Raw genomic sequence first — 26,403 nt, forward strand, 5'->3', positions numbered from 1 at the left:
AATCAATCGCAAAGGTCAATTTAAATTTAGACAAACACAAATTATTTGCCAGGGCCACACCGCTGAAGGAGACGGCTCAAATATTAATTAGGGGCGCTGGAAAGGCCATTCCACACCTCAGCAGGTGCCGGGATGATCCCACAAGTCGCACCTCACACGTGGGAAGGAGCGGGACCGCCGGGATGGAGACATCCGATCCGGACGGAACCTCCGGCATCCCCCGATGCCAGAACGCTCCGGCAGGGGCGGGGGAACGAGCGGCACCGCGGGGGTACCCGGCACAAAGAACTCTTCCAAGAGCACCCCAGGGAGCACAGCCACGGATCCGCTGCTCCAGAGCCCGCTCCGCCACCCGATTAATCCACGATTTTGGTGCCTCCCCGGAGTTCCGGGATTACTTGTTAGGAGCACAACAAGGGAGCGACAGGTGCACACCTCCGACAGAAGCTCCTTTAGAGGCAGCACTAAAACACGTTGTGGCAAAAGCCGGAAGGATAACCCACGGTTACACACCGTTCCCTTAGTTTAAAAAGAAAAAAAAAAGGGGGGGAAAACCCTCCCGGTATTTTTAGCAAATCTTTCGAGCTCCAAGACGCAACCTGCTGCCTTTACAGTTTTTTTCCGCCCTGAGACACACAGCAAAGCCGTGCGCTGCCCTGCCAGTCCCTCTTTTCCTGGCACAGCCCCGAGGAGAAGGGAGCGCACAGAGCCCGGCTGGCTTTGCCCCCGTCCCTCCCCAGCCGCGCACCGGGGAGCGGCATTCGGGGGGCCCCCCGAGCGCCTCTGCCTTGGCTGACCTTGAGGGGGGCGGGCAGAGAAGGAGGCGAGGCAGAGCCCGGGGCAGAGGCGCTGCGCTGCCCGCTCCGCTCGGTGCCGGTGCCGCCGCTCCCGCTCCCGGCGGGGGCTCCGCGCCCCCTCCCCGCCCGGCGGCCCCCAGCGCCACCTGGCGGCCGCGCCCCGCGACCCCCGCCCCGGGAGCGCGGCCCCGGAGCGCCGGGCAGCGCCGGCAGCACCGCCCGCTCCCGGAGCGGCGCGGCGCCGGCGGGCCAGGAGCTGCCGCTGCCGGAGCGACACCGGCCGAACTCCGCTGCCGCCGCCCGTCGCCGCGCTCAAGTTTCACCCGGTGACGGTGCTAAGAATAAACGCGCAGCTGGCGGAGCCAGGAAGCGCCGCGAAACCGCCGTGGAGCAGCCGCGGAGCCGGGGCCCCCGCGCCGCCCGCCGGCAGCGCGCCCGCCTTCTGAAGGGCACACGGCTGCCGCCTCACTCACCGTCCGGTGTCGCTGCTGCTGCTGCTGGCGGCGCCGGCCCAGCGCCGGGAAGCGGCCGGCGGCGGCGGTGAGCGCGGCGGGGCGGCGGCCGCAGAGGAGGAGCGGCAGCGCTCTGCCCGCCGTGGCCGCCATCGCGCCGCTGGAGCCGCCCCACGCTGCGGCGGCGGCGGCGGCGGCGGCGGTGCTGCTGCCGCCCGGGCGGGGCGGGGAGCGCCGGGGCGGGGCCAGCCGGCGCCACCGGCCAATCGCTGCACCCCTCCGGCCGGCCCCGCGGCCCGTGCAGCCAATCGGCGCAGAGCGGGTGGGCGGCCCGGAGAGGTGATTGGACGGTGGGCGGGGCTGCGCGCGGGCCTGAGGGCAGGGAAACTCCTCGACGGGGGTGCCTCGGGGGCGGAGCCTGTGATGGGCGTGGTCGATGGGGGCGGGACCAATGGTGGGCGGAGCGGGGAGTGGAAAGAGGGGGCGCGGGGGGAGCCCTAAGGGGGAACAGCCAGGGACGGGATACGGGAACGTGGGGAAGCACCGGGAAAGGGAGATCACCAGGGAGAGGCTGCGGGAAGATGGGGTGCAGCAAAGATACCACAACGGATGCAGTGTAGGGGTGGCACAGGGATTTGGGGCGCTGGTTCAGACTGGCACCCCAGCCAACATGAGTTTCAGTGAAGGTTAAGAAAAGTATGTGATAAAAAATATCTGGATAGATATATATATATATGTGTGTGTGTGTATATATGTATGTACATACATGTGTGTGCACATATATACATATATACATACATATTTATTTATATATGTGTATATGTATGTGCACATATATACATATATATATATACACACACACACATATATATATATATATATATATATATATATATATATATATATATGTAAATATGTATTGCAGACATGGTGGGCTGAGCTGCCAGCACAGACCTTGCAGCACCTGGGCTAAATAAGCAATCTGTGCTCAGCTTTCTCTTGGAAGGTGATGTACCTGGATTACTTTACTTAGAAAAGACTTTTTTCCTCTGGCCTTGGGAGTTACTACAGCACCGATGGCAGCTCCTTCTGAATTCCTGTTATTTATCCCTCTGCGTTTCTAAAAATACGGAGAGGAGCACGACCAAGTCATGGGATGACACAGATGTGCTTCAGTATCACCCACACCATCGCAACACTCCTTTTTCCATCCCCACCTCCCTCCAGTGCTGCCTGATGGGTTGTTCTAAGCTTTCCTCCAAGCAATGTCATTTTGGAGTTTGTCCCTGAGAAATGCTCCACCTCAATCCTCATTTCTGGCTGGATTTTTCCTGCAGGCATGAGCTTCCTCTTCTTTCTCTTTGTTGGTTGGGAAAAGAGGTGGAAGCCTCGACTGTGTCCTTCTGGAAGGATTTACCCACTGTCTTTCCAACTTCCCACATTTAGCATTTCAATGATTATTTGCATTTTCTTGGAAAACCAAGGAGAAAAATTGCAGCAGCTCATTGTTCAGACCTGACAGAGCCTTTGCTTGATCCCTGTTTGCTGTGTTTCCCTCTCCTGACATGTTGAAAACCGATGGCAAAAGGAAAAATGCTTCAGAACAAGGATTTTGAGTAGCAAAGCCGTCAGTGATGACTCCACAGTGGAAGATGTTCCCACACACATCTCAGCAAAGGAGTCACCTCATGGACCACAGCCAGGGTTTCCTTCTCTGCAACATCCCAGCCACTCCCTGGGACAGCTCCCAGCATCCCAGTGGGATTCAAATCCTAAAAATGGCCAATCTGTGCTCAATGCAGCCTGGATGAGCTGGAAAAGAAAGATTAGAAAGGCAGGAAAGGGGCAGGAAGGAAGGCCCAGGATGGGGAAGGTCCCTTGGGGGCAGAGCCACCTCTTCCCCCATGAATTACCCACCCCAAATCTTCTTTTTGCCTGGGGGAGCACAGACACGTTTAGGATGAGCCTGTGCTCTCCTCCTTGTGGGGTTTCCTGCAGGGATCAGTGCCAGCAGCTCTGAGGGGGGACAGGGATGGGCACAGCAAGCACACCCTGCCCCAGCTCTCTCCTATCCCCTACTCCTCCAGCCATTCACACTCTGTATTTAGATATTTATTTATCATTAAAGAGGAGCTGGGAATGACCGAAAGTAAAAATTTTTGGCAGAGTTTACAAATTTCCCAGGAATGTTTGACAGAGGCAAGAGAAGATGGGCTTTGAGCAAAGGCTGAGGGCAGCAGAAAAGCCAAAACTTCATTAGCAAACACGTGCTGAGTGTGTGGGCACTCATTACAAAGCACAAAAATGGGAATTAAATGTGAGCCCTGAGATCAATACCCCAGGCACTTAAGTGAGCCAGCAGGGAATGGCTCCCCAAGGCTCAGGGAGAGAGAGGGGTGAGGATTCTGGCACCAAAATGAAAACCTGTCATTTAATGTCAAATAGCTCCTGCTAGAAGCATCTTCCACTCTTGGAAAACCTAAATAAACTAATGTATTTAACAAGGCTTTCTCCTGGTGCTCATAATTACACCTGGCTGAATATTGGAAAGCTGCTCCTGAGAAGAATGGCTGGAGAAAAGCACACCAGAGTTTGCAGTTAATATTATTGCAGTGGGAAAGTGGAAAACTTAAGCTCCAAACCCTCATCAACCATCCTGATACTGCTGAGAGAGGCATGGATTGTTCCCTCCTGCAAATAAAACACTGATGGAAGAGAAAGTGAGTGTGGGATAAGCCATAGCAAAGCCATCACTTTGGAAAACCTGCCCATGCCCCAGAGTTCTTGGATTAAATAAAACAGCTAGGAAGAAAAAAAGCTAAATGATCTTTTCATCCATACATTCATCAATTTATCTGTGTTATTTACATTTTGGATTAGCCAATTTTGCCCCTACAGATGTCCAGGGCTGCGATACAGCAGAATCAGGCACCTGGAGATTGATGCAAAATCCTGCAGGTGCATTAGGCATGGGTGGAGCAGGAAATTCAGGAGGATCCCAGGTCCAAGTGCCTTTTATCTCCTTTTATTTAGAAGAAACATTGTTGCTTCCAGGTTAGTGCAGATAAAACAGCACAGCCCCGAGATGGGGGGCAGAGTCTACTTGCCAATAAAGGAATGGTGTTGGCCACTTTCTGTAAGCTGAGCACTGCCCAGCTTCTCATGGAGCAACAGGACAGGAGGGGAAAATTCCCTTGGACTGGGCAGGATGGAGATCCCAGAGTCTCATCCCAACTCAGACCTGAGCTACCCAAACATGTCAGTGTTTGCTGGCTGCTTCTCCCACCCCTTTTTGGGATCTGGACCTCAGCCACACAGAGACCCCTCTAAGCCTCTGGGATCCCCTTAAGCCTGGCCAAAAGGTTCATCCTAAAAAATCCCCACAGTATTACTGCTGTGGGAGGGCAGTGTCAGGATTCAGCAGCCTCCTGGATTCCTCAAGAGCAACCACTGTCTATTTATGCCTCTGGAAAATGTGTTTTTTAATGGGGGGTACATTAAAGCCTGAGGAAAGCTTGCCTAAGAGGCATCTGGAAGCAACTAAAATTAAAATAGCTAAAATTAGCCTGCTCAGCAGTGAGTCCTCCCTCTGCTCTGGATGCCAAGGTGCACATGACCCAGGCGTGCCTTTCTCACTTTCCCTTCCTGCTGCCATCCCGTTCCTGGGCCACTGGGCACGGCCACAGCTGCTGCCACACCCACCCATGGCCCTGGAGAAGGGAGGAATTCCTCCCTCTGAGGGTGGCACAGGCAGTGCCCAAGGCCAGGCTGGACAGGGCTTGGAGCAGCCTGGGATGGTGGAAGGTGTCCCTGTGCACAGCAGAACAAGATGATCTTTAAGATCCCTTCCAACCCCTTATCATTCTATGATTCTATAGATAAATAAAAGCCCCTGAGATCCCATATACCCCTGTTTCAGGCCCTATGCACAAGCCCTTCAGCCCTGCTAACCAGGACCTATAGAGACACTCCTTGTACAGTGCATACAAGCCTTTCAGGACCTGAACATAAACCCCTCAGACCCTACAGACAGGCCATTCAGGACCTAGAAATATGCTCCTTGTACACTGGACACAGGCCTTAAGGGACCTACAGGTATGGGGCCCTGAGACCCTATATACAGACCTTTCAGAGCATAAAGATAGATAGATAGATATAGCCTCTGAGACTCTATATACAGACCTTTAAGAATATATATATACAGACCTCACAGAACCCATATATGTGTATATATATATACATATATATATGTGCACATAAATATATATACACATATATAAATATATATGCACATATATATATATTTATATATATGGACCCCTAAGACCCTATATACAGACAATTCAGAGCATATATTTATATATATATATATCTATATATACACAATAGACAGGCCTCTGAGACTCTATATACAGACCTTTCAGACTATATATCTACCTATAGATGGGACCCTCAGACCTTATGTATAGACCTCACAGAACCCATATATATACATAGATACATACTTATATATATATAGATATATACATAAATATGTATATATGTATATACACACACATATATAGATTTTTTTTTTCTTTTTTAATATATATATATATGGAGCCCTGAGACCCTATATACAGGCCTTCAAGTAATCTAAGCCCCTGAGGCCCCACACTCACTCTTCAAGGCCCTATACCCAATCCCCATAGCCCCTACAGACAGGACCCGTAGGAGCACTCACCAGACGCTGTATAAAAGCCTCTCCTGACCCACACAAAGAGCTTTTTAAACCCCTACACCCGCACGGATCCCCCAAAACCCGCAGCGACCCCCGCGCCCCTCACGGCGCCCAGCAGGCGCCGAGGCCACGCCCACAACCGACAGACCACGCCCACACCCGCTCCACCCACGCCCCTTTTCCCCGCCCCCGGAAGAGCGCGCGCGGCGGGCGGGGCGGCGGCAGTGGCGGCGGGGTTGAGGTGAGTGGGGTCCTGAGGGGCCGGGGAGGGCACGGCTCAGGGCTGGGGGGTTCACGGTGCCGGGGCTGCGGTGCTCCCGGCCTTGGCAGTGATAGGGGCCCGGGCTGAGTGCATGCCAGAGCCCGGAACTGGGCGGGGAGGGGGGGGGTTCCCAAGGCCCGGGGAAGTTCAAGGCCCCGGAATGTGGGGTGTGCTTAGGCCAGAGAGCTGAGGGGAGTCCTGAGGGCTGAGCTGGGGTTCCCGGGTCTCGGGGGCTAAGGAGAGTCGGAATATGGGATCTGCTTAAGCCAGAGGTCTGAGGGCAGTCCCGGAGGTTGAGCTGGGGTTCCCGGGGCTAAGGGGAGTCGCAGGCCCCGGGAATAGGAGGGTCCTGCCTGCCGGAGCTGGGGGACTCCGAGGCCCCGGGAATAGGAGGGTCCTGTCCCCCGGAACTGGGGGACTCCGAGGCCCCGGCAGTGAGGGGTGCTGGGTCCCGGGGCTTGGGGCTAAGACAGAGCTGCTGCCCGGCACAATCAGTTTTTCCGGGCCACACGGGGCTCGGGATGCCGCATTCTTGTGGCTGCTCCATCCCGTGTCCCGCAGTGACCCCGTGCCTTCCCCCCAGGGCAGTGACCCCGCGGGGCTGGGGCTCCGTGGCGGCGCTCGGAGGAAGGAGGGTCCCGCCGGGGTTCGGTACCGGGGGCCCTGCAAGGAGTTCTGGGGAGCTCCCACCGTGCGAGCAGCCCGGCTTGGGTCGGTTTTCTTGCTGGTTGTAGTGAGAGCAGCCAGACTTGGGTTACTTTTGTTGCTGTTGTGGGATCGCCGGCGGCCGCTGCCCGGGCTGTGTGAATTATCACCCTGTGTTAGAGCTCACGTCTAACCACTTGCTCTTGATAGAGGTTCCTTAAAGCTTTAACTGCGCTGAATGGCCCCAGCTGTGTTTGATGTGCAGCTTGTGTGGGAAAACCTTTAGGGTGAATTTGAGTTAATGTACTGCTCGGAGCACAGAAATGCCTGATGTTTATCACAACGTGATTTATGTATCCTGTGCTTGCCTGTAGTTTAATGAGCTGCTTGGGAAAGATGGTAAACCTGGCTGTGTTTAGTGGAGTCTAGAGGGGTGGGCAGGTCAAACCAGGCAGGATTTTTGGAGGTTTCTCTTTTAGAATCCTCACTGCCAGCTGGGGCTTGAATTAAAGGCCTGGCTTATCTTTAATTCCTTTATTCAGCTGTTGACCATTTTCCTCCTGCTGGCTTTTTTTGGCTCAGTCTGAGATGCATTTCCTGAGGTCGATACATGTGAGCACTGCAGGGCATGACTGCCAGGAGGGAAATTGGGTGCAGCCAGCACGAAGTTATGATCTTTATTATGTTTCTTTCTCATTTTTAGAACAGGCCCCAGCTGAGAAATACTTCCCTGTGTTCCCTGTGACCTCTTGACCTGCAAACTGGGAGCAAATACACTACAGGTGAGGATGGTGTTGCTGAGTGCTGGGCTGTGCAACTCCCTGCTCTCAGGTGCTTTAACTGCTGAATTCATCATTTGGCTGATTAATATACCTTGTGTAGAATTATTCTTCTCCTGGAGTGTTCTCTTAGGGCTTTTCTCAAAGCTGTAGGAGAATCAGTTGCCTTTTTTTGCAGTGTGCAAAGTTGTGCTGTGACTTTCCTGGTGCAAGTGCTTGGGCACACTGAGCCCTAGAAGAAGTTTGAATGCCTGGAGCTTTCTGTCAGCCAACCTCAGCTGTTCCAGCACTCTCATAAAATGTAAAAAAACTCTCAACATCAAAAAAAAACCTGCAAGTGATCACTAAAAATGTGTTAGAACATGGGAAAGTATAGAAAAAGCCCCAACGAAAATACAACCAAAGCTAATAAAAGATACTTAAACTATGTGCTTGTCCATCTGGAGCAACAGAGCATTTAATGGCTGGATGGGATATTGGGAAGAAATCCTTCCCTGGCAGGGTGGGCAGGCCCTGGCACAGGGTGCCCAGAGCAGCTGGGGCTGCCCCTGCATCCCTGGCAGTGCCCAAGGCCAGGCTGGATGGAGCTTGGAGCAGCCTGGGATGGTGGAAGGTGTTTACAGTGAATCTTAAGCTCATGTAACCCCTCTTTATTTATTTGTGGCTCTTTCTCCCCATGACCCATTCCCTGCAGCAAGATTTGTGGTATTCCCCAATGCTTCCTGAAGTGAGGAAACTGAAATGCCATGCCCTGGAGGAAAAGGAATGATGGGCCTTGATCCCATCAGTACTGTCTGCCTGCTATGTGTCACTGGTGGCTCTGTCACTTCTCCCTGCAGGTTCCTGGGTAAGCTCCTGGCAGAGTTGGAGGAGAGATGATCCCATTGTCCTCAGGCTGCAAGACTTGCTGGTCATTTGATGCAGCACGTCAGAAATGGTTTAATGTTTTGTCTTTTTTTTTAAGGTGCTAGTTGAGGGAGCCATCAGCATGTTTAGGTCTGGACTGTGGCAGTAACCATTTTTATTTTCTTGAGCCAAAGAAGTTCTGTAGCAATCATATAGTTGTTATAAAAACACATTGTTTCATGATGTTGCAGTTGCTGCAGTAACACTTCCTGAGGTGAGCTGGGATATGGAAATACTTGGTTTTTTCTTCCCAAGTTCTCAGTTGTCATATTGGGGCTCAATATTTTATCTCAGCTCAGTGCAGGGGGGCTGAGGATGCTTGGGTACAACAATAAAAATAACCTTAATTATATTAATTCCAGGTGCTGTTTTCCTGTTGATTTTGCTGATTTCCTGTTGGGATGTTGAAGGGGTGCCAGAGTGTCTTGGTGTAGATGTGATTTCAGGTGGGATGATGTTTGGGATGATTTAGCAGGAATCTTTGGGTGTTGTACACCTTTGAGATGAACATTGCCTTTCCTTTTTAAACTGAATTGTTCTAAGAAAAGCATGGTGCAAATGGTATGGTTCCCTCTTGAACACAGGATCATGGAAAGGCTATTAACAATCATCCAGTGCCACCCTTGCCATGGCAGGGACACCTGCCACCATCCCAGGCTGCTCCAAGCCCTGTCCAGCCTGGCCTTGGGCACTGCCAGGGATCCAGGGGCAGCCCCAGCTGTGCCAGGGGCTCCCCACCCTCCCAGGGAACAATTCCTAATTCCCAATATCCCATCCAGCCCTGCCCTCTGGCTGTGGGAACCCATTTTCCCTTGTCCTTTTGCTCCATGTCCTTGTCCAAAATCATTTTCCATCTCTTTTGTTGCTACTGCAAGGCTGAGGATGAATATTTATCTTTAGGGTGATGCATTTGACACTTCAAGCAGAAAATACACAGACTCCTAGCAGAAAGTGAGTAGAGCCCGAGGCACTTTGTCTCCCTAAACACACACCATCCAAAGCCTGTGGCAGCCTCACCTCTTAGTTTTAGATTTAAGATACTTTAAAAGAGGAAAACCAGGCTGTTAGATCATGGATTGTTTTACTGTGGCTTCTGCACTTACCTGAAAAGTCCTTGGGTAGTAAATTCTGGGTTCTGTTTGTCTGCTGCCCTGTCTGTGAGTACAGTGACTTGTTTATCCCCAGAGACACTTGCTATGGACTTTGCTTCTGTAAATTCTGCATTTCACCTCTCTTGAGAGCAGCTTTTCATTGGAGTCCCACCATGTGAGGAGCTCCTTGGCTGTGGGGCAGGATAAGGTTGGAAGAACCAAAGCACTGATGGTTGTAACTGGGAATTTGTTCTGAGGCTAGCACAAGGTTTGGGCTGGGGATTTTTTCTGGGTCTCCAAGGTCCTTCAAGCTAAAATTCCAAATTGTTTCTTGTCACCATGATATTTTCTGAAAAGAGGCCTCAGAAAAGAATGGAAACCATAATTATCTGATTGTTTGGGAATGTGGTGTAGAAATAATTTACCAACAGCTGCATCTTTGATTGGTTCCATGTGAATTGTTTTTAATTAATGACTAATCACCATCAGCTGTGTCCCACTCTTAGGAGTCATCATGAGCTTTCACTATCATTCTTGTTTAGCCTTCTGATGTATCCTTTCTCTTTCTTTAGTATAGTTTAGTATATAATTTCTTTTAGCATAATATCATAAAATAATAAATCAACATTCTGAGAACATAAAATCCAATTCTCATCTCTCACCTCATCCTGAAGACCTCACAACACCACAGTTTCTCTTTAGCTCTGTGACATGCAATCTAAGATCCTCATGTAGACAACAAGAAGGAAGGTCATGGTTTGAGACAAGAAGAGTTGCAGCTGCCCTGTGCTTGAAACAGGAGCCCAGGGAATCTGTGTGGCTGCAGAATCCATGTCCTGTCTGTGCTGCCCACACCAGCCCCAGTGTCTGTATGCACCAGCTGTGTTCTGTACCACCACTGAATCTCTGTGTTTTCATGTGTTTGCTGCAAACTTCTCACCTCTGGCATTTTAGCTTCAGGAGCTACAAGAGCAGTGGGGTTTTGTCACAAAATCTCAGTTGTGACACAGACAGGTACCTCAGGTGTGCTGCCTGCCTGCCCACCTTGGATGCAGCCAAGTGTTTGCTGCTGGCTTTCTCCTGCTGAAACTGAGCCCTCAGGCTGTGTTCTAAGAGCACAAGGCACAAGCCTGGCTTATCCATATTCTCTTCTCCTCTCTGAAGCTCAAGCCAATCCACCAATGTGTTGCTGGAAAAAATTGAGACCTGCTTTTCCTTTTTGGGGGGAAAGCAATGCTCTGCTCTTCTCCTGATTTCCCAAAGGATCTCCATCTGGTAAATGAAACACAGGTGCTGTGAATTTTTTGGTTTTTTCAGTAGGTTTTCAATTTAAAATTTGTTTGTATAGAAAAGAAAGCCACCAAAGCATTACTCTTTGGCCAGAAAGAAACATTTTCTTGAAGATCTGGCTGTAGATGATGTTTCTGTTTAAAAGGCAACTTCAGCCAACATTGTGATATTCAGGTTCTTGAGGAGTTCACAAATCTTTTTCCTTCTTGTCACAGAGGAGTTCAGCCTTCACCATATCAAATTCTGAGACAATCCACTGTCTGTCACACTTCAAAAAACCTTTGTTTCTTTCTGGAGCTGGAATTGTATCTGCAGGTAACTCAAACCTACCCCCTTGTCAGCTTAGGGAGGCTTTTACTTTGTTCTAAATTTTTCTTTTCCAGAATTAATTTTTTATTTTTATCCATTAGGAGTTAACACTGCTTTTCCTAGAGCCCAATGGGCCATAAACATTTCTTAAATGTAACTACTGAGATACTTTTTGTTTCTTGTGAGGTACATGCAGGTGGATGACTGTTGGATGGAGCTTCAAGGGGAGTGGAAAAGTTAGGAATTCTCAGGAAATCATGCCCTGTGGCCACAGATTGTGCAAGGCAAGTTAAATGAGTCAGGCCATTAAGCAGATGCATTCCTGCTGGCTGTAACTTTTTGTAGGAAAAGGCAGCCATGTCATGTTTTCTACCCTTCTGCCAAAAGTTCTTTGATGATCCTTTGCTCCTCAAGCCAGTGTGGAAATACCTGTGCTCTGGTGCACCTGCTGCAGGGGCTGGTTTGCAAAGGCAGCCTGATTATTTGAGAATAGCACTGGAAAAAGAAAATTTCACACTTCTGAGTAGGGTAGAAGTAGCTCATGAAGCAGGATCGTTATCCTCAGTAAGGGGTGAGAAGATTTTTGGTTGGTTTTTATTTTTACAGCTCTTCCAAATTCCCTCTGACATCTCTGGAGGTGTTTTTAGGGAACTTTTCATGGCTGGGGTTTACTGTTATGTTTTCTAGGTAGAAAAGCTCAAGGAATGTGCTGCATTTTGAGTGGAGGAAGGGAAGGGAAGCTTGAAGCAGGAAAAAGCAGCATTTGGCATTTGTTTCTGTGCAAGTTTCTAGCTGCCTCCTAGAAACCTGCAGTGCATTGCTGGAGTCTGACAGTCTGAAGTAGCAAGGAAATGGTGTAGCCTTGCTGGAGGTGCTATTTTCAGTGCTGCTGCAACAGATGGGCCCAGGTGCCTCTCTTTGGATACACTCATTATTCATTTGTGTCTCCAGAGCTGTGCTTCCATCCACTCTCAGATCCTCTGGCCACTCAGCTCACAGGTGAAATTTGGGGTTACTGTTGAGTTTGCAGAGTTTCTTCTGCCAGTTTAGTGGCACCAAAGTCTTTTCCCCAGGATATGAACATTCCTGTCTCCCTTTCAAGGGAAGCCCAAGCCAGCTACTGTCCCACATCCTTATAAATAATCCAGCTGCAATTTCTAAAAATGCTTTATTAAAGCTAAATCTAAAAGCTTATGTGTTTGCAATACATCATCTCTCCTTAGCCCTGAAAATCAGTACAATTATTTGGCAGAATAAAGCAGCTCATGAGGGGAGGATGTCACTGATCATCCCTGAGCCATGGCTGGGTGTAGGTACAGAGCTGTGGACTTGGGGATTGGTCATTTCCAGGGCTGAGGATTTTAGGAAGAGGTGAAACTTTCCTGCAGTGACAGTTAAAAAGAAATGGCTGGGCTGTGGCTGAGGTTTCTGTATTGATTGATACTTGGTAGACTCTACATCAATTGGAATCGTGCTCTGAAACAAATGTGGTTCCTCTCCAGCAAAATTAATGTGATCAAATATTGCCCCAATCTCCTACCTGAGGACAAATTACTTTAGCTGCTAGATTTCATTTTCCTAAAACTGATTTATGTGTCTTGGTAGGCTAATAACTTCAGCAAGGTGTGAAATCCTTTCTCTCAAAATTGTGCTCGGTAAGCTGAAAATTTGGAGGGGAAAAGAGCAGGAGCTGTTGGGTCTGTCTTGGAAATGGGGGAAGGAGGAGATCCAGGTGTTTCATTAGCTGGAATGCACCTCCTGGCACCCCTTCAGGAGTTATTGTTAAACAAATTTCATGGAATAACAGAATGGTTCCCATTGGAAAGGACCTTAAAGCCCATCCAGTGCTATCCCTGCCATGGCAGGGGCACCTTCCCCTATCCCAGGCTGCTCCCAGCCCCATCCAGCCTGGCCTTGGGCACTGCCAGGGATCCAGGGGCACCCCCAGCTGCTCTGGGAAGGAAAAGTCATAACTGATTTTGGTGGAGGCAGGTTGAAGCTGTGAGGTTTTCTTTCCTGCTGCTTTATGAATCTCAGTGTCAATGGTGAAACTTCTCTCTTGGTTGCTTCACCCTTTCCCTTGCCTGTTGACTTTTCCTTTCCATTTGATTTGTTGTGCGTTTTCCCCCATTTTAATTTTTCCAATCCTCTTCCCAATCCTCTCAAGATGGAGACAGGAGAGCTGGGAGCTGGTACCCTCACTCTGCTGCTCTTGGCTCTGGCTTCAGTGAGCTGGGCTGAGGGATAACTGACAGTCAGGGGCTGAGATGGGAACAGGTGAGGAATTTTCCTAGAGCATCTGGTGGGTCAGGATGTCTTGATGTGCTCTGGCAACGTCAAACTTGGCTTTTTAACAAACACACAGCTCCAGAAAGCTCTTTGAGTTCTTAGTGCCTCCATCTCAGCCAGTCTCTGCAGGAGTTTTTATGCCTAATAGAGCCTCCTAAATACAATTTTTTTTTTTTTCAGAAGATCTCCCTGCATAGCATTATATTTAAATTTACAATTGACATTCTGCACTAATTCATGGGCTTACCATGTCCTAGTAAAATTGTTCAAATAAGTGCCTGTGACCCCTTCTCTAATGAAAAATTAAACACCCACTGGCTTATAGAATTACTGTTCTCCCTCTCACATGCTTTGTGAGGCCAGCTTTGACATCACAATCCTGCTACAAGTGTTTTATCTGCTCTGGATCCCCAAAAGATCTACAGAAAGTTCAGTGCTGGGGGGTACCCAAGTGTGGGAAGTCCCTTTTCCCCAGGCTGAGCTGCTTAGTGCTTTCAGTCTTGGAATCACCAGCTAATTAGGGAGCTGGGAAAACATGAGCAAGTCTTTTTGTTCTCTCCTTTTGGTATTTGAAAAAGGGTGCAAGAGTTGGGATCTTCCAATTCTTATCTGCATTATCTGGAAAAATCTAGGGCTTGGAAAGGCCAGGGGTGGACAGCTTGCCTCAGTTTCCTTGGAGAGCAGCTTGGCAGCCAGAGGGTCATTGTTTGGGGAAACCAAATCCCCACATCTAGCCAGAACTGATGTGACTGTTGAAATAATGTTGCATTTCTTCTTTTCACCTGACCTGGATGGTCTCAGTTTGAATGAACCCTGGTTTGGGTTGGATGTGGTGTTTTCCCAATGGGGTTGAGTCTCTCTGTTGACTCTTCTGCTTAAACAAAACCACCTATGAATTGTGGCATAAATAAAAGTAGATGGATCATTCTGTTCTGGAAAAAAAAGCCCCAACTGTTTCATTTGCCCAAGGGTATTGATTCAACCTCTGAAAGTAACTACAGAGCTGTTCTGAGCAAGAATTTAAGGTAAGCTTGGCTTATCTCTTGGAAACATAAATACAGTTTACAGATTTCCTTGTAGCTGTAGTGCTAGAGCATCATGATAACTCCAAAATAATGAAAATAAGCAAACATAAAATGTGTTTGTTGGTTTTTTTTCCTTTCCCTCTGGGCTGCTTTGTTGTATCCTATAAAAAAATAATCTTTTATTATAGTAAATCATTCAGGAATTGGGATTGTTTCTTATGGTAAGCTGTAATCACATCAGTTGATGGGAGTTTTATAGTTGATCTCAGTTTTATTCCTTGCCATACTGCAAGCTGTGGTGTTGAATTTTTTGCTGCTGCACAGGACAAGATGCTTATTTTTAATCTTTCAAAAAGTGAGCATCAGCTTTCTCAAGTGATCTTGACTTCAGTGCCTGGAGTTTTTAACCAAATATACCAAATATCATGGCACTTCTGATTTAAAAAAAGAAAATTGTGAGAGATCGTAGAAATTGCAGATGGAAAATTCCACTTCCAGAGGGATTTTTTAATTGCTCTGAGATAAGGATGCTCTTTATTTTGGGGTGATTGTGAGAATTGGCTGCTTTTAGCTCTCTCAGGCAGTTGCTACCAAGTGAACACTCTGGGTAAACATCCCAGCAGAATCAAGGATGGAGCTTGCTTGGACTAGGCAGATAATTTAGTATTTCTTAAGGCTCAGGCAGAGTAAACATTTATGCAATACTAAAGCCAACAATCAGAAATGTTGTAAAAAATCTCTTCAAGCTCCCAAGTAAACGCTGTGGGGCTTAATTTTCATTTTGGTTGATTAAATGATACTGGCAATATTTCCCTTCCCCAGTACATGTTAGGAATATAAAGCTGCAATTAGGATGGGGAACCCTAGAAAGGGCAGGGATAGCTCCTTGAGGAAAAGAACTCATGCAGATTTTCCTCTGCATATGGAACAGAAATTCATCCCTGGAGACCAAATGGGAACATCAGCTTTGTGTAGAGTGGAAATAATTTTAAATTTGAAATCAGAGTTGTTTTTCATAAGCATCTCATTGTTGTTCAGAGCTGGAGAGGATTGGAGGATCAGTGCTGTTAGCTGCCTGCATTCTATTAACATTTGAATTTTAAACCTGTTTATTTGAAAAGGAATAAGCAAAGCCATGATGCCAATTTTAATAGGAGCACAGATGAATATCAGATGGGTGCTGTTTGGCTGGATTCACTGTGAGCACTGACATTTGTGGTGTTTGCCCATAAACCAGGGTGGGGATGGATAGGCAGCCTGTGGCTTTGCCATCTCTTGTGCTCCATCCCACCTCCCTTGTCTTAAGACAAAAGTTTTAATCTCCTAGGAAAAAAAAAACAAAACAACACACTGTTAAAAGATTTATTAATGATTTTTCATTGCTTTCTTTACTGTGCCATGAAGTCTTCAGGGCCTTTTCCACCACCTCTTGCCTTAAAGATACTGAGCTCCAGCCTTCAGAATTATCTGCTGAATATTTGATGGGTCTTCAGTGCCTCTTCCTGTGTTCCCATCCCAAATTCTGCATCCTGTCGGGTCCGGCTGTTTGTCTTTGCCCCAACACGGGCAGGGTGGTTCTTGGGTGGCACGCGATGCAAAGGACGAGTCTGGACTCTTCAGTTTTTCGGTCTTCAGGTTGTTTATTATTTCTTATCTACAAAATTTTCTGTCTGCCCAACAGAGGTCTGATCTGCAAGCAGTCACAGGCACTCTCTGACCACCCACGGGGCGGTCATGTCTTTTTATACTAAAATCTACGTACACAATATTTACCTTTATTTCCCAATGCTTTTCACCCATATTAACAAGTGCACCTTCACCATAAACCAATCCCCAAGTGCCAACATCATCACAGGAGATGGAGGACAAGAAGAAGAAAGAAGAAGGACAAAACACGCCCTGATCCCTCCATCTTGTCTCCATAACCCCCCTGTACCAAAAACCTTAAAGTCTATATCTCACCCTCTAAATGTGTCTCTTTTACACCTTTTACTCTAAAGTGATTCTCTTGTCCTCAGACTCTTGTTACTTCTGTGGATGGATCAAAATCAAGCCACCAAACACTCTTGGCAACATTCCAGGATTTTCGAGACCCCCAAGGGTTCTCCTGGCATCTCTGGACATCAGGAACGATGTGCTGAGATCCCACAGCATCCCTCCACTGTGGAGCCCTGACCTGCAGCAGGTGGCACTGATCTGTCCTGCTCTGCAGGGGGAATGGCCTCACACACCACACACCTGAGAGCTGTCTGCACACACAGCTCCCAGCATCCTCAGTTTTGGAAGGGAATGGTTTAGCAGAATGCTGTGGTGGCATCCTGGGTTGCTGAAGCAAATAGAAAACAACACTTGTGGCTTTAGTTTTGTATTCTGTGGTTATTCACTGCCTGGGAATATGTGAGTAGAATGGCAAGAATGGGGAATAAAAGGAAAAATTAGGCTGCTGCTCCTCTGCTCTGTGTTTTTTTTGGGAATTCCTTTACCATTCTGTTCCCAATTTTAAGGCTGACCTTCTGAATGAAAAAATTGCATTTGCCTCAGAAATGAAACCTTTATTACACAAGAACATGCAGCAAATTTTCTTTTCAAAGGCAGCATTTACCCTGTGCCTTCAATCCTGTGAGCCACCAAAATTGCTTTGCCTCCTGCAGCTGGAGTGTGATGAGGTGGTGTTTCTGTGGTTCCTTTTTCTCTGTTGTAATTATGTTTAGATTTGTAGCTCTGCTTTCCCATTTGTCTCTGTTCTGTTGGAGATGTAATGGGATATGGATTGTATTTTATGAGTTTTGACACTTTGAAACTGGCCCTGTATTTACAGTTGCATATAAATGTTTTGCTCCAGGCTAGCTAAAAAAAGGGATTTAAGAACAGTAGGATTTTCTTAGGAAAATTTAAATGCCTGGGTTGGTTTTGTTTGATAGGTTTGCTTGTTATTTGACTAAATTTGCCTTTTAAAATCCAGCTGTGACTCTGCTTCTGGCCAAATGTCTCTTACCTGCTGTGGTTGCTTATCAGGTCTGCTGCCATCTCCCATGCCTTGGAAATTGAGAGATGGGATGGGCTGAAAATATTTCATGGAATTATGGAACGGTTGGGGTTGGTAGGGACCTTTAAGATCATCCAGTTCCAACCCTTTGCAGGGCAGGGACACTTTCACTAAACCAGGCTGCTCCAAGACTCATCCAGCCTGGCCTTGAATGTTTGCAGGGATGTGGAGTCCACAGTGTGAAAAACACCAATCACTTGGTTTTGAAATTTTAAAAGTTTAATAGTTATAAAATGGCTATATAAATAGTAATATCATTGGAGTAATAATAATTTGGACAATATGGATTAGGACAATATGAGACAATAGAAACAAAGAGTTATGGACAGTCCAGGTACCTCTTTCTGGGCAGCACAAGCCTGAAAAAGGCCCCACATTAACAGAGGATTAACCCTTAAAAACAACAGCCTGTTGCATATTCATACACCTCATCCATGATGCATAAATTCCATTCAAACCCAGGATTCTGTCTGGGCAGTGTCAGCTTCTTCCTCTGAATCCTGACTGAGTCTTCAGGGCTGAGTGAGGCAGGAAGAACTCGATAATGGAGCAATAAATTCTCTTTCTCTGAAAGATTTGGGTGTCCTGTGGCTGCTATCTCAGTGCGAGTCCTTTCTTTAAAAAAAACTATCTTACATAGCATAGTTTCTATTTTAACATTATGTTATAACCTAAAACTATATTTAACACACTACTTAGGAAAATTAATACAACATAAATTTCTAACATAACATATATAATATTTATTTGAATATTTGTGAAAAGCCAATCATAAAATATGCATTTTTCACACATAGCCTCTGTGGGAAGGTGAGATTCCCTCTTGATGAGGGTTTTGGGGAAAGGCTGAGGAATTGGAATAACTGATAAGCAGCTGGATGTGACAGCCAGGTGTGTGCCAATACCTAACGCTCACAAGTATTTAATCTATTTATTAGGCAGATTATGTGCCTCTTTCAGGACATTTAACAAACACCCGTGAGTGAGTTACTCTGTGAAAGTTTCCCTGCTCTAGGCCAGGCAGCCCTCGCACGCTCTGTTGTTTGCTAAAGCCCCGCTCTCGTTCCGCAGGATGTTCCGGCTGCGCTTCCTGCCCGCGGCCGCGGGGCTGGCGGCGGTGGCGCGGCGCTCCCATGGCACAGCCCCGCGCCCCGGCACCCGGCCTAGGCTCCTGCTGGCGGCTTTCCTCGGGACCTCTGCGGCCACAGCGGGTGCCAGATTCCTCTGGCAGAGGTAATACATGCATTGCTCATTTCTTTCTTGCCCCTGGTAAGTACCTGTGGTGCTCCTGCTTGTCCTGCTGCACGGAAGGAAGGTTGGTGAGGGGCTGGGAACACAAACCCCGTGAGGAGCCACTGAGGGAGCTGGGGGTGCTCAGCCTGGAGAAAAGGAGACTCAGGGGTGACCTCATCACTCTGTACAGCTCCTGAAAGGTGCCTGTGCTCAGCGGGGGCTGGGCTCTTTCTCCAGGCAGCACTGACACAACCAGAGGACACAGCCTTAACCTGCACCAAGGGATATATAGGTTGGATATTAGGGAAAAGTTTTTTACACAAAGGATGATAAAGAACAGGAATGGCTGCCCAGGGAGGTGGTGGAGTCACATCCCAGGATGTGTTTAAAAACAGACTGGATGTGGCACTGGGTGCCAGGGTTTAGTTCAGGTGTTAGGCCTGGGTTGGACTCTATAATCTTGAACCCAGTGATTCTGTGCAGGGCTGGGGGTGATTCCCTGGTGATTCTGGGAATGGCTGGGGGTGATTCCCTGGGTGATTCTGGGAATGGCTGGGGGTGATTCCCTGGGTGATTCTGTGCAGGGCTGGGGGTGATTCTGTGCAGGGCTGGGGGTGATTCCCTGGGTGATTCTGGGAATATCTGGGGGTGATTCCCTGGGTGATTCTGGGAATATCTGGGGGTGATTCCCTGGGTGATTCTGTGCATGGCTGGGGGTGATTCCCTGGGTGATTCTGTGCAGGGCTGGGGGTGATTCCCTGGGTGGTTCTGTGCAGGACTGGGGGTGATTCCCTGAGGAGCTGCTTTGCTGCTGGCAGTGCTCAGGGATGCAGCAGAGCTCGGGGTGAGGCGTGGTCTCACATGGGCTCTTTGATGTGGTTTCCTGCCTCGTTTCCTCCCTGCCTGGTGGTTTGTGGTGGTGTGAAGAGAGAAACCTTTACTTTCACAACTTCTGTTTGAAACAGCACATCTGGTTAGGGTTTGCTCCTCTCCTTTTTTGTGTGTTCTGCTGGCTGCTTGATGTATAAAATGCAGCAGAGGAGCAGAAGAGGTCAGTCTGTCTGGGTGGGAAGGTAGCAGCACACAGGATTTATGTGCATTTTCAGGGTCAGAGCTTTAGGACACCTCATGAGTTCTGAGGCTCAAAGCTCTCTCCTGTACCTGAGGTGAAAGGGGATGTTTGGGCTTTCCTGAGGTGACTCTCACTGAACCCTGGGGCTGTGCCCTGTCTGAAGTAAAACAGGGACTCCCTTCTCTTCCCTCAGCATGGCACCAGCAGTGTCACTCAGGCACATGACTGCAACTGGAGTCTAAAACTGAAGTATTTGCTGAAAGCCTGTGTTCTTTTCATTCTATTCCTCGAGTGATTTGTTGCTGGTTTCCTGCTCACCTGTGGCTAGAAGGCTTTAGTTTTAATGCAGTGGGAGAAAGGGGATGGGAATTGTTCTGGCTGTTCCTTAGAGCTGTCAAAGCTGGCTCTGTGCTAAGAGGAGCTGCTCAGTGGAGGAAGAACACTGTGATCCAGCACAGTGTCATTTTGTGCTGCATTTTGGTAATGATCTGCACTGATGCAGTCAGTGCCTCTGAGGGAATGGCCAGGATAACTCCCCTTTTCCAGCAGGGAGGAGAGTGGGGTTTTTCCACTTCAAACCTTATCCTCAACACGATCAGAAAGTCAGTAGGACATCATGTCCTATGTAAAGCTGTCCCAGAGACAGGGAGTTAATGTCTCCCTTCTGTAGCAGGTTCCTCTGCTTTTCAAACCAGCTTCATTTTCAGTGCTGGGGTTGCTTTTATCAGGAGGATGGTGCTTGTGCTGTGTGCAGTGCTGGGCCAGGGAGGGATTTTTGGCTCCTGGAGTACTTTGCTGTTCCTTGGAGGCCCTTGGGCACCTTCCTCAGCTGAGAGCACTGTTAGAAATCAGCCAGTGAGACACAGCTCTCATCAATCTGGAGAGGCTGACTTGCTGTTATTACTTGTTTTGCCTTTCCTCGCTCTGTCTCCTTCATCTTTTATACATTTATAAAGCACTAAATAGAATTGTACAGACTTTCAAGTATTCCTTTCCTATCTGAGCCATGAAATAAATCCTCAACGTCAGCAACTGTAAAATAAAAGTGCACCCAAGCTTACAATATTAATTTAATTACTTGGCACAAAGCTGCTGAATTAAACAAGGAACAAATCTGATATGTTTGATGTAGGAAAATTTTTCACACTGATGTTTTAAATGGACTTTCAAGTGGGCATTTTAGCCTTGTTTAAAGAAATGAGGGATGAAGTGTAAATTTCCTTTGTCCTTCTGAAAATGGATATTAGGTGATCAGTAGAGTTTAAGTATGAGAATAGGTGAATACAGAATGTTTGTAATGACATCCTCAGTTACTCAGGTGTGTCCTGGGTTAGTACAGGAAGTAGCAGTAAGTATAATTAATTAGTACTAAGAGATAAATATGTAAATATTTCTTTACAGTTAAGGCATTAAAGATGTACCAGGCCAGATCAAGAAGCAGTAGGAAATTTTAAGTTTCTTGGGCTAGGTAAGTAGAAGATGGTGATGGTGGTGTGAAGAAAGACAGGAATTCTCAGGTGCAGTCTGAACCCAGTGTATTTCAGGTGGATTCTGCAGGGTGTGCTCTGAGCAGCAGCAGAAGCCAGTGCTGGGGTAAGGAAGTTCACACAAAGGTAGAGAAGAAATCAAGGAGTGAAAAGATATGTATGGAGAAATCCTCTGGTTGTATGATGCAAGGTAGATTTAATTGTGTCTCCCTGAGGTGGGTTGGTGGGATCTTTGTTCCACTGCAGGTAAGTGTTGGTCTTGTTGCCTTCCCTGCCCTCTGGGAAGTCCTGCTGCCTGCTTTGGGGGACTGAATCTCCTCTAAATTATTTTACAACAGGAGTAGCTCATGCTGCTCAGTTTTCCTGTGGCAGGGAATACTTGAGCAGTGCAAATAGCTGAGCTTAGAAGACTAATGAAGTTTACCCTTTCTCAGCAATAACTTAAACTCTGAGGATTTCCAGCTGGCAAGAGAAGCAATTAAGTATCTGGGCATTGGCATAATGAACTGAATTAATTGAAATTAATCTTGGTGCAGTCATTGGCTACTCTAAATGAGGCACTAATGTATGAGAAGTACTGAATCTCACAGTTTGTGGCAAGCTTAACGTTGGTAAAAAAAATTCTGTTACTGATCCTGGTGTAAAACTTGTACCTTCTACTTCCTGATACCCATTTGGAGTGCCAGGAAATGGCTGCAGATCTGTTCTTCTTGTCACCCTTGTTGGCTGAATCTGTGGGCCTCTGAAAGCCCTTAAATTGGCATTTTGGTGCTGAAGCTTGTTAATCAGTCTAACATGAGTGAAGGAAAGGAGCAAAGGTACCTTTGGGGGCACAGAGTGACCTCTGTAAGCAGTGTCTTACCAGTGCTCTTCCTGCCAGACTGAAAATACTTAGTTAATGCTCCTTTTCTTATCCTTCTGTGAATGAATTAGTGGTAAGAGTAAGGATAAGACACCTGTGTTGCTCTGGAAATTGCTGCCTTGTTGGAGCCAGTCCAGAGGAGGCCAAGAGCTGCTCCCAGGGCTGGAGCCCCTCTGCTCTGGAGGGGCTGGGAGAGCTGGGGGTGCTCACCTGGAGAGGAGAGGGATTGGAGAGGGGAACTTGGAGCCCTTCAGTGCCTACCAGGGCTCTAGGAGAGCTGGAGAGGGACTGGGGACAAGGGGGAATGGCTTCCCACTGCCAGAGGACAGGATTAGTTTAGATATTGGGAAAGAATGGTTCTCTGTGAGGGTGGGGAGGCCCTGGCACAGGGTGCCCAGAGAAGCTGGGGCTGCCTGGATGTGCCCAAGGCCAGGCTGGACAAGGCTTGGAGCAACCTGGGCTAGTGGGAGGTGTCCATGCCCATGGCAGGGGGTGGCACTGCTGGAGGGGCTTTAAGGCTCCTTCCAAATCAAACTGTTTTTGGGATTCTATAACTCTGTTTAAGAATGCAATGATCTTTTGCAGCAGTGTCCCAGGGGCTTTAGAGTAATTTGCTTAGAATACATTTTTAATGGGAGAATTGCTGGAAATATCTTGTGCCAGCTGAAAGAGAGACTTCAAAAATCTCTCCTGTAGTAAAACAAAGGAAACCACATAAATCATAGTCAAGAGGGAAGAAACCTGTTTTATTGGTATAGATGTGTCAGGTACAACTTAACCTAATGTATGGGAGAAAAGATGAAAAATTAGAGGTATTATTCATGTGAGTTTATTTTTAGAGCCCTCATGTGCTTACATGTCAGGGGGATGGAGCGAGCTGATCTTTAAGGTCTCTTCCAACACAAACCATTTTGTGATTTTATGCTTTTTGAACTCTTGGTGAGAGGTGACACACTCAAGAGACTCTCCTTGGGATTGCTGTGCTGAGGATTTTTCCCTTAGACTTCAAGACACATTGGTCTGGGAGTGGTGTCTTGAAAGAACTCTGTGTTCTCTCCAGTGGCTTTTGGCTGAACACTGAGGGTTTTACTCCATGGACATTGGGGAAGGAAAGGATCAGACCCTGGGGGCACAGCCCTGTACCCCACTGTGGTGAGCTCTGTTTGGAAATGAAAGCAGCATCTCCTGCATTAAGAAATATCAGATTTCTGCTCACAAGGATATTGGGGTAGTGTCAGGACACCACAGGATTAGGGTGTCACTAGGGTGACTGCCTTTGTGAAGTTCTTGCCACAAATTCATTGTGCCAGTTTATATTGGTGTTGAGTATGTGAGAGATGAGGAGGGAAGCAAAGTAGTAAAGAGCCCTGTGAGTGTGGCAACACCCTGAAAAATTGGGTTGTGGCTCTTCATCCTCTCTGGTGAATTCCTTATTAAAGTTTCAGGTAACTAATTTAGGTGCTGAATGTGGTTGAGCTGAGGATGAGCCAGAGCTCCTTGCTGAGAGTTCTCCTGATCCCTGGAGGTTGTCTGTTTTTATCAATGTCATGTCCTAGCTTGCTTTTGCATTACAGCAGGAAAGCCCTGAAGTCTTAAGTGGCTTTTAAACGTCACTGGGATGTCCCAGCTGTTTACATACTGGGAGAATGGCAGCTCTTAGTCAGCTGAGGAACACGTGTGTCAGGCAGGTTCCTCCCTCCTGCCCTGGTCTGCTGACAGCAGCTTTGCTGACTCCTGGGTGCCCATCTCTTCCTTTTCCTCCTGACACTGAGCAGCAGCTGATAGCTGAATACTTTGCTACTGCCTCCAGGATTAGAATAACTGAGCACTGTTATCTCTGGCACAAAGTTTTGTAATTTATTTTTTTTTCATGCTGTTCTGCTTCTGTCGTTCAAAGAAGAAAAATACTGTGAAGTGAGGGGTTGTGATTCATTGGAAGACCTGCAGGACCTGCAACTTCTATATCCCATGTTGCATGTGTTTGGCTCTCTTAAGGAATGGGTCCCCAAAAGAGAATTTATCATTGCAGGCCTCTGGTAGCTCAGTGGTTTTGGGGAGGATGAGGATTCTGATCTTACACTTGGTTGTTGGCTTTCTCCAAGGATTCAAAGGAGATATTGCTGAGTGGGTGGTGAGTAGTCTTTGATTCAAATTCAGTTCACTGGAGGGGAAGAAAGTCTGAAGAGATCAGAATGGTTGAGGCATGGCAGTAGGGTTCAGGAGCCAGGGCAGGCACACTCTGTGGGAAGGGCTGGTGGCTGGGCTTGGCACACAGTGAAGGGAGGCTTTGTATTTTCATTTCCCTTTTTGTGCAGAAGCTGCAGCACCAGGAATTTCATTGGAAAGTCAGCCTCATCAAACAGGGGAGGAGAAGAGAGAGTCTTCACTTGCTGAGGGTAGTCTAGCAGGGTGGATATTTCTGGAGCTATGGGCTTTTTTTTTCCTCCAGCCATACTCTGACATCTGCACTGAAAGGCTTTTCTTATGTGGGCTGAGTATGGAAGTTGCAGTTGTTGGAAGCCAAGGATTTCAGCAGAGGGTGGTAAAATACACAGAGAAGGTGCACACAGAGCTGCTCCTTCAGTGGTTAGTTCAAGAATAGCTGTTAAACCTTGCTTGAGAAGCAGCCTACAGACTCTGCCTTTCTCCCAGCTCATTTTCCTGGATGCTGGGATGGTGATCTGAGTGTGGAGCAGAGTTAATTACCTGGATAAACCAGAGGGAGGAAAAAGCTGCCTGTATTCAAACAGCCTCAGTCTGTATCACTGGAGCAACTGACTTGACAGCCTGATGGATTGAAGGAATGCGTGGGATGTGCTGAAAAAGTTTGATTTTTCAATTTCATCTTTCCCTTCCCTGTGCTGCTAGCTGTCAGTCAAGCACTACAGGAGCAAATCTTTCCTGATACAGTTATTCTCCAGCATTTTTCCTATGGAACACCTTAGTTGTGGAGATAGGCAATTGATTTCCTATTGCTTCTCTGCCCCTTCTCCCAAGAGGTTCCCTCAGAGCTACTTAGGATGGGTGTCCTGCCTGCACAAGGGCTTTCCATGTCAGTGCTGCTGCTGTAGCCTCAGCTGGCAGCTGCATTTTTCAGCCAAACCCACAGCTCCTCAAGGGTGTGCCAGTGCTGATTAAACTTTTAGGAAAGGCTTCAGGACAGGTGCCAGCATGGACTTCATGCTCTCCAAGAGAGATCAGCTGCAGGACTGTTCTGGGGAAAGAGTTTCCCTAGCTTAAGATCTTTGTGGAGGACCCAGGTTTGGATCCTGTCTCTGGAAGTTTGGTTCAGTGGAGGCCATAAAGATGGTGCTTTGCTGTAAGACTCAGAAATATATATTGGCAAATTGAGACTCAGGATCTTTTCAGAGCAAGAAGTGTGTGACGGTCCATTTGAATGTAAAAAGGCAGGATTAGTACTGCTCTTCACTGAACACTTGTGTATTTTATTACATCAGATCCCTGTAATGGGGCTGTATTGTGTCCCACTGTGGACTGGAAACCTCTGAATCCCTGTCTGAGCTGATCCCTTCCAGCCCAATCCATTCCATAAATGATGAAGTGTCTTCTTCCCACCAGTAATGTGGAGTTTGCAGTTCTTTAGCCCATTCCCATCTGTCTTGTTCTGTGCTGTCAGTGAATTATTGGATGCTGATAAGGAGAGAGTTGTCTTTTCTTTTGGTAGCATTTAAATTAATTGATGGATCACTTACCCTCATTGCTCCTTCTTGGAAGCTGATGTGCTGAGATTGCTGCAAGCTGTGGAAGGTGTCCCTGCCCATGGCAGGGTGTTGGAAGGAGAGGATCTTTAAGGCTCCTTCCAGCCCAAACCATTCCATGATTCTGTGATTCCTGGGGAGGCAGACACAGGCTCTTCTGTTGGTATTACACAGCACATCTGTGTTTTCCAGGAAACTGGCAGGATGAAGTATGTGTAGCTTTTTGTTTAGAGCTTGGGAGACTTCAAAAATCTTGGTTTGTTTTTGTTTTTCTCCCAAGGCAGCCCTTTTAAAACAAACTCACACAGCTGTCAATGACCACATTCATAGCTCCAGGCAGTACCAAAGTGGGCAAGGAGCAGCACCTGTGTGTAAGCTGCATACCCTGTGATTAGTCCAAAATAAATCACCAGGAATGC

General features: G+C 47.6%; 2 protein-coding genes across 5 annotated transcripts in view; one reads left to right on the forward strand and one right to left on the reverse strand.

Annotated features, from left to right (window-relative positions):
- Positions 1–1,454, reverse strand: part of MCU (mitochondrial calcium uniporter) — an 88,897-nt gene extending 87,443 nt beyond the window's left edge. The window contains exon 1 of one of the 2 annotated variants that reach the window (XM_071438497.1): positions 1,271–1,454. In XM_071438497.1, coding sequence (XP_071294598.1) covers positions 1,271–1,402 — 132 coding nt within the window. In that variant the 5' untranslated portion in view covers positions 1,403–1,454. The remainder of the gene's footprint in view (positions 1–1,270) is intronic. The other variant, XM_071438498.1, reaches the window with a different exon arrangement.
- A 4,682-nt stretch (positions 1,455–6,136) lies between these two features.
- Positions 6,137–26,403, forward strand: part of MICU1 (mitochondrial calcium uptake 1) — a 93,989-nt gene continuing 73,722 nt past the window's right edge. For 2 of the 3 annotated variants that reach the window (XM_071438471.1, XM_071438468.1), the window contains exons 1-3: positions 6,137–6,210; positions 7,580–7,658; positions 18,683–18,844. In XM_071438471.1, coding sequence (XP_071294572.1) covers positions 18,684–18,844 — 161 coding nt within the window. In that variant the 5' untranslated portion in view covers positions 6,137–6,210; positions 7,580–7,658; position 18,683. The remainder of the gene's footprint in view (positions 6,211–7,579; positions 7,659–18,682; positions 18,845–26,403) is intronic. The other variant, XM_071438470.1, reaches the window with a different exon arrangement.

Source organism: Agelaius tricolor, unplaced genomic scaffold (assembly GCF_023055355.1).
Source record: "Agelaius tricolor isolate 1412-34295 unplaced genomic scaffold, bAgeTri1.0.p SCAF_13, whole genome shotgun sequence".
Classification (NCBI taxonomy): domain Eukaryota; kingdom Metazoa; phylum Chordata; class Aves; order Passeriformes; family Icteridae; genus Agelaius; species Agelaius tricolor.